The sequence below is a fragment of the Ciconia boyciana genome, chromosome 1, assembly GCF_034638445.1.
Source record: "Ciconia boyciana chromosome 1, ASM3463844v1, whole genome shotgun sequence".
In the NCBI taxonomy this organism is placed as follows: domain Eukaryota; kingdom Metazoa; phylum Chordata; class Aves; order Ciconiiformes; family Ciconiidae; genus Ciconia; species Ciconia boyciana.
In genome coordinates, this window is record NC_132934.1 from 102,022,139 (window position 1) to 102,038,619 (window position 16,481).

Genomic DNA, 16,481 nt, shown 5'->3' on the forward strand with positions numbered 1-16,481 from the left:
GCACGTAAATGGCTCTGCAGAGAGCCAGGCCGGGTACGGTGTGCCTCATGAGCTTGTGTCAGTACTGGCTTTGTCAATGTGGCTTATTACTATGCAAAGCTATTCAGATGTTCCTGTGCCACGACGCTCAACGTGACAGGTTCCACCAGAGCGTATTAGCATTAGGAAAATCCAACCCATGTTTCTGTACACATACCAGTGACTGCAGTTGAGTTGAGGTATGAATTTGATTTCCTGACAAATCAGAAAAGTTAGACGTTGCATGCAAAAGAGGGATTGTTGCAAGTCATCCCTCCCCACCCACTGGTGAAGATGTACACGCATGTAGGCATACTGCAAGAGCTTTCAGTTTTTGTCCGTCTTAAATATTTCTGCTGTGAACAGTCACAAGCTGTAACGTGGGGATTCAGGGAGTGTTTTGAAAGCAGAGATAGAAAGGACTTGTAGAATTGTTTTTTCCAGCGTACTGCCAGCTCTGTTATCAGCATCTCTATTGGACCCACTGGAGTCAAATACAGGGCTTGTTCCTGAGGGCAGACAGCAGTTTGTACTGTGTGCTGGTTTGGGGGGCAGTTGCATCTGCTTCTTTTCTGCAGTGTCAAATGAGAGAATACGTGAAGCTGGGGTTTCCCTGTGGCTGCTGCGATCAGGGAAAAAAGATAAGTTTCTGAGTCTTTTTCAGTGGAGCGGAGTATGTTACCTTTGGAGCTCTCCCACTAAAGTTTTCAAGTCTAAAATTATTTGCCTTGGTCTGAAAGTCCGTTTTTAAGTATTTCTCCTGTTGCTTGTTGTAAGAGAAGCTCTAGTGAAAATCTAGGGAGGAAAAAATGATGGCTGAATTTGAAATGTGTTTTAATTGTAATTACAATTGTGGATGTATTTCAGTATTTTAAATTTAGTCAAAGACATTATGTGCAGATTTGATCTAAATGGCTTTTCAGGAACTGTTGTAAAGTCCTTGCTTTAGGACTGTTAAGTGTAGCTGGTTTTTGTTTGCACTAAAACTGCACTAGTTTGTTTGGTGGTGGTTGTTTTTTTTTTTTAAAGGAATAAAGTGAATGGATTGTTGTTTTCCATTTTCCCAAGCAGTGACTGAACTGTATGCTTAAAATCACTAAGTGGTTAAAAAGTGGAAGATTTGAAACCCAAATTCAAATAATGTGAAACTGTGCAAGTAATCTGGTCAAGCAACTATGCTAGCTGAAAGCATAAAGCAATGTTACGCAGCTATATAAGACAGAACATGACAGTGTCTTGCGGGATTTATTTTATAGCTATAGTGATTAGTCATGCAACAGATGTATCCAAAAACTATAAACCCCTTGTGCTGGAAAGGTGATCTTGCCCAGTCCTTTCCTCTCCATGATTATTGCCTTGTCACTGGGAAGGGATGAAGAAGGACAACTTGAAGTAAAAGACTATAGTCATAGTAATGCTTGGAGTAGTCATTTGTGAAGCTGTTTGAAGATCAGTGCTAAATCCCCAACCTTTCTCTTTCCCATGCAGGCAGCTTCGCACTCTTAGTCATCCTCGTAGAGGAAAGGATGGTGCTCAGGGACAGCACGTTCTTCCTCTCTTCAGTGGAATCCACTGAAGGCCATGTCAGATTGCCAGGGTGCCAGCTAGGCACTTCAATGCCAAAATATCCTGTAAAGATCCACACAAGGGACCTAAGTGCCTTCACTGCTTTATAAAACACCACCTTTCAGGCTACAACTCTTTTCCAAAATGTTTTATGTTGTGAAGTGTCACTGAGCTGTGACACACAGCCTGTCTTCTAACTCCTGTGCTGCCTCTTAGGATTTCATAGAGTCATCAGTGGCACTTTTTCAGTCTGATGATGAAGATGGGAAAGCATTAGACATCGTCAATGAAGAAATCCCTGATTTGGAGCAGGCTGGATTTGGCCCAGAGACGAGGTCAATTCTTGTGAGAAGTGGAGTGTAAGTCTACTGAAATATATGAATGGAAGAATTAAGTATTTTTGAGCACAGTTGGGTTTGGGTACATGTTTTGACACAATGTATTTCACATGATACAGGTGGTAAACATTTGGGGGAGAACAATGTTTCTTGAGGTTTCCTTGATAAATGGGAGAGGAAAAAAAAAAATCCTAGTTTTCTCAATCTCACGCCGACACCTTGATTTGTGTCTAGGCATTCTTGTTACTAGAGGAAGCTTGTGATGTCCCTCCAGAGGTCACACAGACTGGAGTTTCATGATACAGGAGCTTTGGCAGTAATACAGAAGAGGGATTTTAGGTATGTTAAGAACTGGGATACCTGTTGGGACCAGTGGAGCCTGTACAGAAAGGATGAGCTGTGCCTTATTTGTAATAAAGTCAGGCTGCTGTCACTGAAAATTAAAATACTTTTTAGAGAACTATTTAAAGTAAAAGCAGGGGGTTAAACCAACAGGTGTGGAAGGACACCCAGTTCAATCCGATACAGCCTGCAGGGTAGACTTGGCTAACTTTCGGTATGCATATGTGAAGTCCAGGAGGAAAACAAACAACACAATTGCAATAAATAAGGAAGGTAAATTAGACCACCTGCAATGTCTGTTGACAGAGATATGCAGTATTAACTGATGGAGCAAGCAAAAACTTAAAAGTGCTAGAAGCCTAAAAAATAGCGTGGGGGAACTAGAATGTTTGGCATGAAATAACAGCTCTGATATAGCAGATACTGCAGAGATTCACAGGAAGGATAAGCAGAGGAGCTACCAACTCTATAGGAATAACAGAGCAGGCTAATATAGGCAAGGAAGTGGTACTGTACATGAAAAATGATATCAAGTGCTAAAACATAAAATACATTATGGGAAAAGAGCACTATGGAGTCATGTGGGTGGAAATTACAGTCTTTAATAGTAATTTTAGAAGTGCAGTATTAACGTTGTCATACCTACCGTGATGGTGATAGGGATCAGCAACCATTGAGACTAAAAAAGCTTCAAACTTAGGATAGATAGCAATAGTGGGGGATTTGAACTGCTCACATAGAGACTGGATATTCGCGTCTTGTGATACAAGGATCACAAGAGATACAAGGATCAAAGGCTGGGACTCAAACTGGAGAAGAGATGGCTGAGGAGTGATATGAATGAGATCTGCAAAATCCTGAAGGTAGTAGACAAGCTTAATGTAGCAGCGTTCACAGAATCCTGCATGACAATTGGGGGATGCTTTACAAAACTGGCTGAAGATTGCTTTAAAACAGATTTAGAGGTGGGGAGCAAAAAGCCTTTCTTATACCACAGGCAGTGAATTTCTGGAACTTGTTGCTGAAGGAGGCTGTGGTAGTGGATAGCAACAGGAGGTTTAAAAAAGCATTAGACAAATTAATGATAAACAGATTCATAAAGAGGTGCTAAAAGGACTAGAAAAGGAGCTGCCCTCTAATACCCTAATGTTAACAGTCTTGGGCGCATGGTAACTAAGAGAGGAACGTACCGCCATTAGCGGCATCTCTCTAAGTAGCCTCCATCTACTTCTGCCACTGCCAAAGAACGTGTACACGGCTAGAGGGACCCTCGGTCTTATGTAGTTGGGGGTTTCTTCTTAAATTGCAACAGGGAAAGCAGGGTGGGAGAAGCTTGAGCTGCCAACCATTGCAAGCTTTTGCTTTATCTCATCTTATCAAGGCTTCCTCATTTACTTCTCTCTCTTCTTGCACCATTTTTCTTAAATCCAACTGGAAAAGTTGGAAGAAAGCCCTTTTTGGGGGAGTGCTGAACAGGTGAAGATTCAGCTGAGAGAGATTCAAAAACTTGTCAATTAAGTGTCTGTCTTCTGGGCTTCTAAGCAAGGCATCATCTCATGCTGAATCTCTATTTGATAGAAAGGCAGAGACCCAAAGTTGTGTGTTTTAACGAAGTAGTGTTTGCAAAGTAAAAGCAGAAAATCAAGTGTGTGACAATTATGCACCTCTCATTTGGTTTAATGTTACACTGTCTGTCAAATGAACTTATCAAGAAAACTCCAAAGAAAATTTTTCTATTTAACTCATTAGTATTTTTATCAAACTACACAGAAAAATGTGATGTTTTCGGTTTAATTTTTGTGTCATTCTCCAGGTGGGTCGCATATCAGCAGAAATACTTTTGTGGAGAACAATACGTATTGGAGAAAGGAAAATACAAATGTTTCTTTGACTGGGGAGGATCTAGTAAAATCATCATGTCAATTCGACCTATTAAGTTGGTGAGTTACCAGAACTTGTTAAGAGGAAATCTTAGAAGAAATGAGGCCTTTGGAGTTCAGAGTGTACAATAATGTTATAATGTGGGCTGTGCTGTTTAATCAATTTGTCTGTTTACTTGGAAACGATTTAAAGACCCTTGTGAATGACATAATGACTCTGTTCAGGATGGAGGCTGAAATGGACGCTCTGGATCTTTCTATCTGTTGAGAAAATTGTCAGGGAAACTTCATAAGAAGAAATTCCCTTTGGCAGACTGCCTTCATGGAAAGAATAACCTGGCCTGGAAAGATTAATTTGCCTTGAAACATAGTAATTTATAATGCCTGATTGATAATGGATATAAAAATGCTTGAGAATTTATCTGGCCCATATTGTTGTTGTATAATAGAGGTCTGATTTTTTTTTCGTTATTTTTATGCTAAAATATTTGTAATACATATAGTGAATAAAGACAGGAAATATTTTTAATCCATTATTAAATCCAAGGTAGTGCAACTTGCCCAAATAGATTAGTGCCAGAACTGTCAAAACCCTAATGCAAAACAAAGACATTCCTCAGTAGTAAGTATATAAAAAAAGATACTACTGCACTGAAAATAGGAAAGGAACATTTAACCTTATTTTGAAGAGCACATGTTGAAAGAGGTGTTGCAGTCTTCTGTTGTTTTTAATTCTGTCTTTCTTCAAGAAATAGACTCAAAGCAGAGACATTTACATGGATTCTGATCCACATTATGTGAGTTAATTAATGCTGATGCAAGTTCTCTGTGTGAAAGGCACTGAATAGTCAGGCAGGTAGTCGTGAGCTTACAGGCAGATGATGGCAGAGGCTGGGGAAGATAATTGTGCCAAGAGCCTGGGAAGTCTGTTTTTCTCTGCTCTGAAGTTCATAATTAACAAATTTCAGACACTTGACATGTCTTCCAGGAAATTAATTGTAATTAATTTTATTTATTTATATGCATGTATATATATTTATTATTGCAGGAACCGCTTGGAACGAATGAGCCTCCACATCTGGTATGTTGACATTATATAGCAGTCTCTAGTACTAAACTACATTTAATAATTAAATACAGGTAATCTTGAATGTCTTGCTTTGTTACTTCAGATGATACCTCAGTATTATCATCTCCATACAGCAGACAGTTGATGGAGGAAACTGGTAGATCTGTAAAGGTTGAGTTTGCTAATGTTCTGCTCTTTGCTTTATTCCAGATCATACCCTTTAGTATTCTGTCCTCAAAAATGCAAGCAGTTTAGTAGTTTTGAGTGACTTTGGGTCTCTCTAGCTATTTATTTTCCTCTTCTTTCTTTCTTGTCTCCGGAAACTTGCTATCGCATGCATTCATCCTTCTCTTTGTGTCATATTTTCTTTCCATTATTTTGCATTATATCTGGTTTGTCACTATCTTGTTCACATATGAGGTGAAGAAGAAAGCATAAACTGCAGAAAATTGAACTGCACCCTTCAAACCTGCAGATGCATTAGCAGGGGAAGTTGGGTTTTTTAGTCCTGTACGCTGGTAGCTCTGCTCCTCGTAGTCTCTCAAGCATGTATAGCCACTCCTTAAGGAGTAGGCATCACTTGCTCCATGCTCCCCTTTTCCTCACAGTTACATGGTAACTTGGTGACAACTTAAAAAGAGAAAGCGGTCCCTATAATTCACTTTTAGTCTCAAGCACGTGTTAGTTTAGGGCTTTACACTTTTTGTCCTTATCTTACAAGGTTATGTGCCATTAATGTACCTTTGTGATATCTTTGTAAAACAAAAACCCACTCTAAGTGTGTGTGCTCGTCACCAAGTGTGGTCAGTTGTCTCCCACAACGTTGTGTCCCAACAGGGCTCTCCTCCTTTCCTGCATTAGTTGTTTGGTTTCTCTTTTTCTGTCCTGGTGTGTGCTGCTAGCATGAGTGATGATCTAAGTGGTTATATTGCTGTCTCTATGACATGCTTTTAATTAAGCAAATTTGGAAAACTTTATTTCAAGAAACATTAATTTTTTTCAGACAAAAGAAACTTCAGAGCTCAATGGTTCTGTTTCAGAAAACTTCAGTGTTTGGTCATCTGGACACAATTTTGCTCTTTCTTGCTTGGATGGGTATAATAGCTGTGAGCGCATGGGAAATACATACATTGTATTACTTAGCAGGTTGACCACACCCTTCTTTTTCTCCAAGTATTCTAGTTCTACAATTTTATGATTAACCCAGGACTACAGGAAATGTTTCCTGTCTGAAGACATAATTGGTGTATTATTTTAGTCTTAAACACTGATTTCCTGCCAGACCTATTCATATGGCAGTTTGCAGCCAAATCCAAAGACTTGCAAGTACATTCACAGTAAGGCCTTGGTAAATGATACCAGATAAAATAACCGACTCAGAGGAAACCGCTGGGATCGAAACAGTTGAAGATAATGTTCTCTCCATCTTCAACGCTTCTGTTTTTTCAGGATCTCCCAAAAACTATTCTTTGAGTGATTTAATCCAGTTTTGCAGACCTTTAAGATCAATTCAAACCTTTGAAGTTTCAATAAATTGTGCTTTACAGTCTTTTTATTTCCAGTAATATGTGAAAAAAACCTGTGTGTGTGTACATGCACAGTCACCTTTAAATACTGACGTGCTAGATTGTTTTGCCTTTTTTGTTCTCTAATAGCAGTCTTAACACCATTTGTAAAAAAAAAAAAAAAAACAAAAAAACAAAAAACAAACAAAAAAAAAACCTATCCTGATTTATCACAATCTGGTTTTCATAGGATTCTACCCTAAAGCTAGGGAAGGAAGAACATCATTCGTGTTGCTACAGTTCTTTTAGGAGGGGAAATATTTTCAGTAAGTTTTTATGGGAAAACATTTAATCACTTAGGATAAGTACAGGATGGTCTTTTTGGATAAATATGAAGAATTTCCCATTCAGAGTAAAATAAAAGTTTCCATGTATGCAACAGTCTCTCAGTCTGGAACTTCAAAGTATGGTGTATATGAGCTGGCAAATCCTTAAGCATCCTAATGTTTGACCCTTGTATAAGCCATATACCGGTTATTTTGAATGATTATACATTCTTCCACCTTTTAATAAATGTATGTCTGAGCTAAGGGAACTGTTTTCACTGTCTATAAGACTGTGTCTCTTTTTCACTTCTGTTTTTAGTTGCTCATCAGAAATTGAAAAGCAACTAAATTTTTTTAAAGCTCTCAGTAACTCCCCTGACCTTTTCCTCCTGCCAGGCTCTGTAACAAACAAAGTACATATAATGTAAGAATGCCTGAAATCACCAACTCTAAAAAGCCATTCATTTTATTTATTAAAAATAAAAGTTGGTTTTGCTCAGCAAGAACAAAGCCTCTTTCAATAGCAGCTGACTTGTACAGATGATTTAGGAAGCAGAGATAATTGCTGTGATAACTTGTATTTGTATTTTAACATGCTGTCTGTTGACTTTTTAGGAAGCGAAACCTCCTGTAGTAATGTCAAACCCTGACAAAGTAGAGATAGCTGCAGTTTGAGACTAATTGCAGATATGCAGTGTTTTCACTGAGGAATCAGTACTTCACCCCAGCTTTTGTCAAATTAAGTTCATCGTTCATTATTAGATATATTCTGTATAAAAATGAGTTACAGATCTTTTTTAAAAGCCTTGCATAGCATCTGGCCTATGAAAGAAAGACAGTGTATATATATATATTCCTTTATAAAGAACTTGAGATAAGTGGGTAGAAAATACTATGTAATTACAGCTTAAATAGATGCTTTGTGACATAGCAGTGCAATTATATTTACAGAAAAATCAGTTACACTTTATTCATTATATTGTAGCTGATTTGTGTTCTCCAATTTGCAGTTACAGCATACAAGGCCAGGCTAAGCCTTTCTTGTTCTTTCTAACAGGAAACATATTTATTTCTTTTAAAAACATAGACTGAGCTTTTCCATAAAATCATTTGCTGATACTTGTGTTTGGCCTTCTTGCTCTGTACTGGCAAAAGCATTTGATTTCTTTTCTTTGGCAGGAAGCTAGGCCAATTTGGGGCATGAAGGGGGAAGTAGGTCTTGCAACAGCCATCATGTTTCTCTTCCATTACAGAATATGAGCTGTTCTCTTGATACAGTAAATTTTTCATTCTTTTCCAGCCTCTCTTTCAGGCTTTAAAGTGAAATTCACCTCAGTTACACAGTGGCGGCCCAAGGGTACAGAATTCTAGGCGACTTTGCTATGGATCATAGGCTATATTATACTACTTTTTTTCCTTTTTTTTCTTTTTTGTTTTACTGCAACACTTTCAACATTATTGCTTTTTCAGGGTGAATTGATCACATCTTATTGGTGGGGTATGGTTCAGTGTGTCTTGAAGTTCTTCACCATGACATGTAAAAACAGCTTAGCTGAACTTTGTAAGTTCATGGTGCATCTACCAGGCGGTACCCAGTTCCCCCAGAAATTCTCCTGCTAGTTCTTAAATGAGAAACTACCTGTGATCACTGTGGTCACAGAAGATTTCAAGGCACTTTGTCAATAGTAGCCCAGTATCTTTTGACCAATGCTTCCCCATCCTGTTTTGAACACTGGATTGCTGAGCTGTAGCAAGAGTGAGCTGCAGTCCAGGGGTACTTTGTATGGAAGATAACATCTGTCAGTCCTAGCCTTCTTTTTTTTTTTTTTTTTTTCTCTCGGCCCTCTCCTGCTGCAGTTGAACTTATGCTTGATACCACTGCCTTAGTATCACTGGGAAGCATCCTGTACCAGTCCCAGAGACGATGAAACACTTGATCTTTCTAAAAATAAAGCAGCTGTAGAAATGTAAAAGATTCTTTAAATGAGAATTCATTCTATTTATTGTATCTTTGTGAATTGAACGGATACTTCTCTAAAAGCACAGCTATCTCTGTTTACATTAATAATAATGCATTCATTTTCCTTCTAGTCATTGGTTTTGTTTTGTTTTGTTCTTGTAGCTCAAAGCTTTCAGTAATACACATTTCCAAGGAGCATGTATAGATTTCACAGCAGAAGTTTCTGATTTTACATCATTCATACCATGTTCTTTTAAGGTTCTTCGGGGATGGTAAGTCTGTTGTTTTACATGCCACCATTTTAAGTAATATGAAAATTTTTTTAAACGCTACTAAATTTCAGACAGCTGAAAGTGCATAACACATGCCCATCATATTCCATCATGTCTTAGACCCTTTGTCTTGCAAAGCATCTCAGTACCTGTTGTCCTGTCATTGGTTTGGGTAGTATGCATTTTGCTTTCCCTGTGGGAAGTTTGCACAGTTACTGTGATTCTTTTTTTAACTCCAGTTAGAATTTATTCCAGATTTTGAGAACTTGGTACAGTAGAAGTGTCTGCATTCCACTCACGTCGTTTGACTCTGGAACTGAGATTTCTGTACCACGTGATTTGATTTTGCTGCTTTGGTTGCTTTGTCCGCATAGCCTTTCAAGTCACCTTACTTTTAAGCTTAAGAAGAACAAACAAATTTTTTATTCCTTATTTCCTTAGCAAATATTAAATCTTGAAAAAAACATACTGTTAATAAGCAGCTAGAGCAGCTAATCTTTTTTGTTACATTATTCTTGCAGTTGGCTCCTGTATTACCAAGGGGAAATCACTGACAATCACTGTGTGCTGGAAGAAGGCCTCTACGTTGACCTCAGTTCCTGTGGCTGCCCAACTGCTACAATCAAATCCCTCAAGCCTATTCAATATGTAAGGACTTTATTGAAAAAAAATATAACGTTTTGGAACTCTTTTCCTAGTCAGATGTCTGAAGCAAGTGCTTGCGCTAAACAAACTCCCACTCAGGGAAAAGAGTGAAGTTTGTTTTCTTGGCTTATGGGATTTTTTGGGTTAGGAACAAGCCAGGCTGCGTGCATGGCATGCACGTGGTCACTTGTAGGTGCATGCTCTTGGGTGTTCTGGGCTCAAAGTTGCTCTCTTTCGTACGAGCTGCATTGGTTGGCACTTTTCTGACTGGTCTTTATAATACAGCTCAGCAAGCTTAGTACACAGTGAGACATTTTGTCACACCGACTAAGCAGACGGGGCTTTTTTTATTAGGCCTACAGCCAAGGTTCAGGCTTAAAGCAAAGTACATGCAGAAGACATGAAAATTGAAATTACATATACTTGCCATAATGCTGTTTAATTTACTAACTGTTTTACAGAAATATAAAAAAGGTTTTCACCTCCTAATGGCATCTCAAATCATGTGGTATAATATACCACACATGTGGCCTGTGAGCTCTGTATGACACATCAGATGGTCCAGTCCAAAGTTCATGTGGCCATCCTCTCTCTTGGTGACTTCTGAGATACAGGACAAGTACTTATTACACATGCATATAGTCTTCATGTAACTTTCAGGTCACGTTGGTTGTACTACCCAAGCACACAACTTGCAGTCAAGTGACCTATTGTAGCAGTAAGGTGAGATACGAGGTCCTCTATGGCCAGGAGATTGGCCAGGAATGCATTGTGCTATCCAGTACAAGATAGGTACAGCCTTTTGTACATCCTGTTGTAATCCTGCACAGAGGACATATGCCTCTGGAGTCTTGCTGTCATGTCTGTGCCTTTGTCCCATATCTTGGTATGCTCCTATGCAAGAGCATCAAAGATAAGCTGGCCATAATGCTGTTGGTAAAAGAGAAGCAAGTGGCTGCTCTGCCCACTACTCTCTAGAGCTGACCAACTTCTCCAAAACTCTTCCTCCTTCCCTGATCACAGAAAACAAACTCAGTCTGTGATGTGTGCCCTTCAATGTAACTCTTATGAAACTAGACTTTAAAGATTACTCAATTCAGTTTTCTTCAAGTATTAAGTCCTTTTTTTCCATTTGTGAACAGATTTAAAAAAAGAAAACCAAAATCAACAACAAAAAAAAACAACAAAAAAAACAAACCCAAAAAAACCCAAAACCCCAAACACCAAAAGCCATGGGCATGGAGGGAAGGATGTACAGCTCAAGTTTGGGAGCTGATATTTTCACTAGGTTACATAGATACAGTGACTTCAGTGGAGCTATAGCTTCCCACCTGTTGAGAGCCTGGTTTTCAGATTAAAGATCTCCTTTTCACATTAGGCTTTTGGACTCTGCTCTGCTAAATCAGAGTAAAGTTTTCACTTGAAATGATAGGTCTCATCCAAATCCCCCAGCCTGTAATCTTACAGGGAAGTAACTATGCAGTTTGGCATAGTAGGAAGCTACTGGCAGCCCTTGATTACTGAGGGCCAAGCCCTGGGAGAAGTGTGTTTGGCAGACTGTGTGCGGGAAGCTTACATACGTCTTCCTGTACTTTGTAAGTGGCTTGCACCTCTTAGTTCAGTTCCTCTCTTGCAAATAGGAGCCCTTGTATTTCACAAAATCGAGGCACTAAACAGCATAAAATGCTATTGAACCACACCTGTTTTACAAATAGAAATGCCCTCATCAGCCTCTAACACATTGTGTATGCTAATCGCACAGGACAGTGCTCAGAGGCATTGTGTAGTACAGACGTGATGTTAAGCACGCAGCAGTAAGTTTGGTCAGTGGTCAGAAACAGCCGTAGTTAATTCTGTGTATTGTCCGCAGTGCACTGTTCTTGGAACAGAGCCCTTTTTATTACAAGATATTTCTGTTAGCTCATTCAAGAGAGCAGCAAGCATATTCCCAAGTGGAATTGTTGTATAGCTTTATTGAATTCAGTCGTGACACTGGGAACCCCTTCCATTATTCAGCTTTAAGTACCAGCCCGATTTCAGACCTAAGGTGTGTATCTCGATTGCTCACATGTAAGAGGGAGAATGTTTAACCCCAAGCCCTGAATGTGCATTGTCTCCTGATCTTTTTTAAGTGAGATGTATTTGCTGCAAGTGTAACTGTTGGAAGGACTCTCACGCCGGGGGGAGCCATGTATTGCTTCAGTGTGTGAGGCTTCTGCATCCCAGATGTTGGCTAGAAGTAGAGGCCCATGTGTGGCACTGGCAGAGGGGAAAAAAACCATGCTTTTAGCAGTACAAAGGACTCATAAGGCTAGCTTGTTACCAGCCTTTGAAAACAGTCCACATCCATTGACTGGTGTAGGTGTGGTCCACCTATATATTTTAGACGTAGATTGTTTCAGCCAGTCCCTTGGGATAGGAGAACAAATCTGCTGGAGGAAATGGGGACACGGGATCTGGGTATTCCCTTTCTAATTTGCAAGATTGTTATGATAATTAGCTATATGTTACCTGATACTGTACAGCTGAGTGAAGTCCCAGCTCTGGGCCTTTATCTGCAGGATGTATGTAAGAATATAGATTCTTTTTGTTGGGGCTAACTCCAAAGTAGCTGTGAAACATAGCAGTCAGCACAGGCCGCTGAGACCTGTGGGGTGTGCAGCTTGGCTGGGCATCCACACTGATTTCTGCATCTGACCCTGAATCAAGATGCCCTTTCTGTTCCTATCTCTTCTAGTAACTAAAAGGAACATCTAGCAATGTTTTTGCTATGTAGCAATACCTTCAGTGTAACTTTTTGAGTGTTCACTTAAAATCTTTAACAGTTCTGAGGGGCTTTTTGGATGTTGTCAGCTGCTACAAGATTTCAGGGCTCTCCATTTTGGAAGCAGAATTTGAGGATTAAAGTTATGTATTTTTAGTACTCCTTCACGGCATGGGTGTGCTTTTGTGACCTGATGGAACAACACTGTAAGGTGGCAGTGGGATTTTTGTGACTGAGTGAGGTAACAGTAATGCCTTAATCTATATGAAACAGCTAAGAACTTATTCAAAGCCGTGACTGATTTGTTGTTGTTGTTTTTTAAATAGATGAACCACTTGAAGATAAGGAAAGCATCTGAGGGAATAGTTTGTTCTCTGGAAAATGCAGCTTTGCAAACAAAATATTTGCAAACAAATGTAGCAAACATTCTAAATGAAAAAAAATGAGGATTTTTTTTTAGGGAAGTAAACTTCTGAGTTTTTAGTTTGAAAATTGCCAGAAATAAATTGCTTGTTTAAGAGCCTAATTACAGAACAAAATGAAAAATCTAAATCACTGAGTTGGCCCAAATAAAATAGAAAAACCCAAAACTTTTCAGAGCAACGCAAAATGAATTTGAATAAGAAAACAGGCTCAGACTAGCGATGGTCTGATTTCTTCACTGTGATGACAGTATTTTAGGCTGGCTAGCTTTTGTTCTAACCTTTAGCTCTTGGAGGGATGTTTTATGGGTTCTTTGCTGTAAAGTGAAGTTGTAATCATTTAAGTATGGCATGCTACCCCCACCCCCTCCACACACACACTCCCCTGTTTCTCAAGAAATTCAAATTAACCATTAATCAATGGTTCTGCTTTGGTTATTTCCACATTTACTATGCACTGGCATAGAGGAATTAAGCACATCTTTGTAACCAGTTTCCTCTACTGTTTGTTCAGGAAGTAGCAAAGCAAAAGTTAAGCGGGTTCGTAAGGAGAGTGGGGCAGGTGTTTCCATATTCCCAGGAACCTCTTTCCCATCTTGGCTTATTCTCCGAGGCATATAATACTCGAACTAAATCTTTAGGAGGTCCTACCTGTATTTTTTCCCTGCTGTTCCATGTCACTCGAATTCAGACTGGACTGTTCTGTCATTCTGGGAGCATTCAGGAAAAGCTATAGGTTGATGAGAGGGTACAAAGAAGGAATAAAGTATATTTGTACCTTGATAATGAGAAAATAATGTCCTTTGTTTTCAGTATTCTGGGAAGAAAAATAGTGTTGCAATACCCATGTATTACTCTAGATTGCATATTGAATAGCGATGTGTTACATGGCCTCTTCCCTTCTGAAAAGGGGAATGCTTCTGAAAGACCAATGAGTCTTTTTCATGTACTATTTTATAAGTGGGGAAAATATGCTAAAAAGTATATCTCACAGGAATGTATTTCTTTAAGTGAACTGGCAGTTACATACTTTGGAAGCCCACTTAACATTAGAGGGGTCCACATCTATTTAGTAGTAGTAGGAACACTGGAACTAATGTAACTTGCCTCTCATCGTCTCCTTTCATCTAAAATTCCGTAACACTTTAAGAAAAGCTTGTTGATGAAATTTGCTGGTATTGTTGTTAATAGCCATTCTGCCGGTGGGTAAAAGCATGGCACATGTTAAGGGTTGCTGCATTTGCTGCAGAGGTGCAGGTTTCCATGCCTGCATCAGCAAGAACTTGCCTTTTGCATTGCTATGAATTCATGAAAAGGAAAGCGTGGTCCACTCACCTGGCAGCAAGAGAGCAGGTAAAGTCAGCTGGGCCATTTATAGGGCCATGGTGGTTTATTGGGGCATTTGTCCAGTGTTTGTTGCTTGAAGAGGTTAATCTTTTGGGATAGAGACCCTTACAAGATGTTCTTACAGCTTGAATGCTGCCTTTTCTCAGGCATGTTGTTTTGTCAAACTCCCTGTAATATTTGGTGTGACTTAACATAGACAAGAGTATTCAGGATTGTTGCAGTGAGCAATTAGTTTTCCTTCTAAAATGTTAACTTCAGCTCTAAAGTTAAACCAGTCTCATAGTTTCTAAAAACAAAAATGAGATCTGGGTTGTAGGTTGTGTAACGCTTCCGCCCCCCCTTTTCTTTTGAGGTATTCCTTATTTTTGCTCTGATCAATTGTGATAGTTCCTGTATTTCTATATTTATTATATTTTCTAAGTTAAATACAGGTGTTAACTGATCTCCCCAGCATTCCTGTGAGGCAAATAATGAAATTGGATACAAAAATTAATCAGTGTTTCCCAGGGCCAGGCAATGAGTCATTTTGTGTAGCTGGGACTGGACTGTGGGTGTTACTGTCATCCAGCACTGTGTTTCTCTCCCTCAGCCAGGCATTCTTCCCACACTGAGGGGAGCAGCCAGGCAAGCGCAGCTTCAGTAAAGACAGTTGTAAACGATGAGTTAGCCAAGACTGAAGAGTAAAGATTTTTCCAAGGATGTTGTAATACAGCTGTGGATTCTCCTCCAGTTAAGGCTCTGGCAAATGCTGTTTGCATAGCAACAGGTCAGCAGGGATGCGCAGTGGGGAAATGTACCAACCCTTGCCATGACTGGGTTACAGTCATGTTTTAGTCCGGCTCTGTGGATTTCTTTCTTTGGCTTTATTAGATTTTGCAAACTTTGATGGGAAAGCCTACGTTTGCAAAAAAAGGTGCGAAGAAAAATGTTTGGGGGTGAGCCCTTACCAAAAGGGCTTTATTAGTAATAATTTTCACAAAATTCATAATGAAAAATTATCCATATGTTATCCATAGCTAAAACTATACTTGTTTTTATTATAAGCCTGTGTGCAAATTCAGTTGTGCACTTGGTTTTCAGTTGCAGCACCTTTTGGTTAGCTCCTTTGGGTCTGTACACTATTGCTTTTGAGCGGGTCAAGCACCTAAGCCTGGCACTGCAAACAAAAGGCATTTGAAAGGAGGCTCATCTTGCACTGATCTTTGTTTAATGTCAAACACTTCAGGCTTGCATTGCATTTTTTTCTGAACTGGTAAAGCATAAAATTCTGTCCTGAATTGTGAAAAATTTGTGGAGCACAGCTTCTCTCCGTTAAAAAAAGGTGGAAGTCATTGAGGGGAAAGTCTGAGCTGAGTTGAACTGTGCAAGAGATTTTTAATGTGTTGATTTCCATGGCTTACCTTTCAGCCTCCGAAATCACACCATGGGGAGGGAAAAAAGCTGTGTCATTTCCATGGCATCACATGCTGTATTAGCCATAGACTACCACATCTGTTAAGTAAAGAATATCAGTGTATCTAACAGTTCACAAGGCTGCTTATATCTTGAAATGCTATATAAATATAGTCTTGCTTAATCACCAGCCTCTTGAATATATTAAATCTCTTCAAGTTTCTCCCTGGACACTGGCATTTAAAAACAAGACAAGCAAAACCTCTTGAAACTTTATTGGTGCTGGTTTAAGCAAGGCAATTAGTTCCTTAACGCACAAAGATCAGGTTAAGTAATTCTTTAGTGCTTTGTCATTCCTGCAGTTGGCAAGCTTTCCCCAAAGGATGGCATTTCAGGTATTTTCCTTGAAATAACTATGAAAGGAAGCTAAGGTAATCCTGACCTAGACTAGCAATGACTTGCCAATCATGGGTAAATGTCTGTAGCTCACCTTTCAAAATCGGGGACTGGAGTCCACCTAAAGCAACGCCACCATCTGAGGTTGTCCCCTCTTGTATTCTCTGCTCGGTTGCCTTTCTTCTGCCTCTTGGAGAGCCCCATTCTTCCCTGGCCTGTCAGGATTGGGCCTTGGTGAA

General features: G+C 39.4%; 1 protein-coding gene across 3 annotated transcripts in view; it reads left to right on the plus strand.

Moving 5' to 3' along the window:
- Positions 1-16,481, plus strand: part of CRYBG3 (crystallin beta-gamma domain containing 3) — a 94,317-nt gene that overhangs the window by 65,084 nt on the left and 12,752 nt on the right. For all 3 annotated transcript variants that reach the window (XM_072885362.1, XM_072885371.1, XM_072885380.1), the window contains 5 exons: positions 1,801-1,943; positions 4,078-4,204; positions 5,193-5,225; positions 9,167-9,276; positions 9,798-9,924. In XM_072885362.1, the coding sequence (XP_072741463.1) occupies positions 1,801-1,943; positions 4,078-4,204; positions 5,193-5,225; positions 9,167-9,276; positions 9,798-9,924 (540 nt within the window). The remainder of the gene's footprint in view (positions 1-1,800; positions 1,944-4,077; positions 4,205-5,192; positions 5,226-9,166; positions 9,277-9,797; positions 9,925-16,481) is intronic.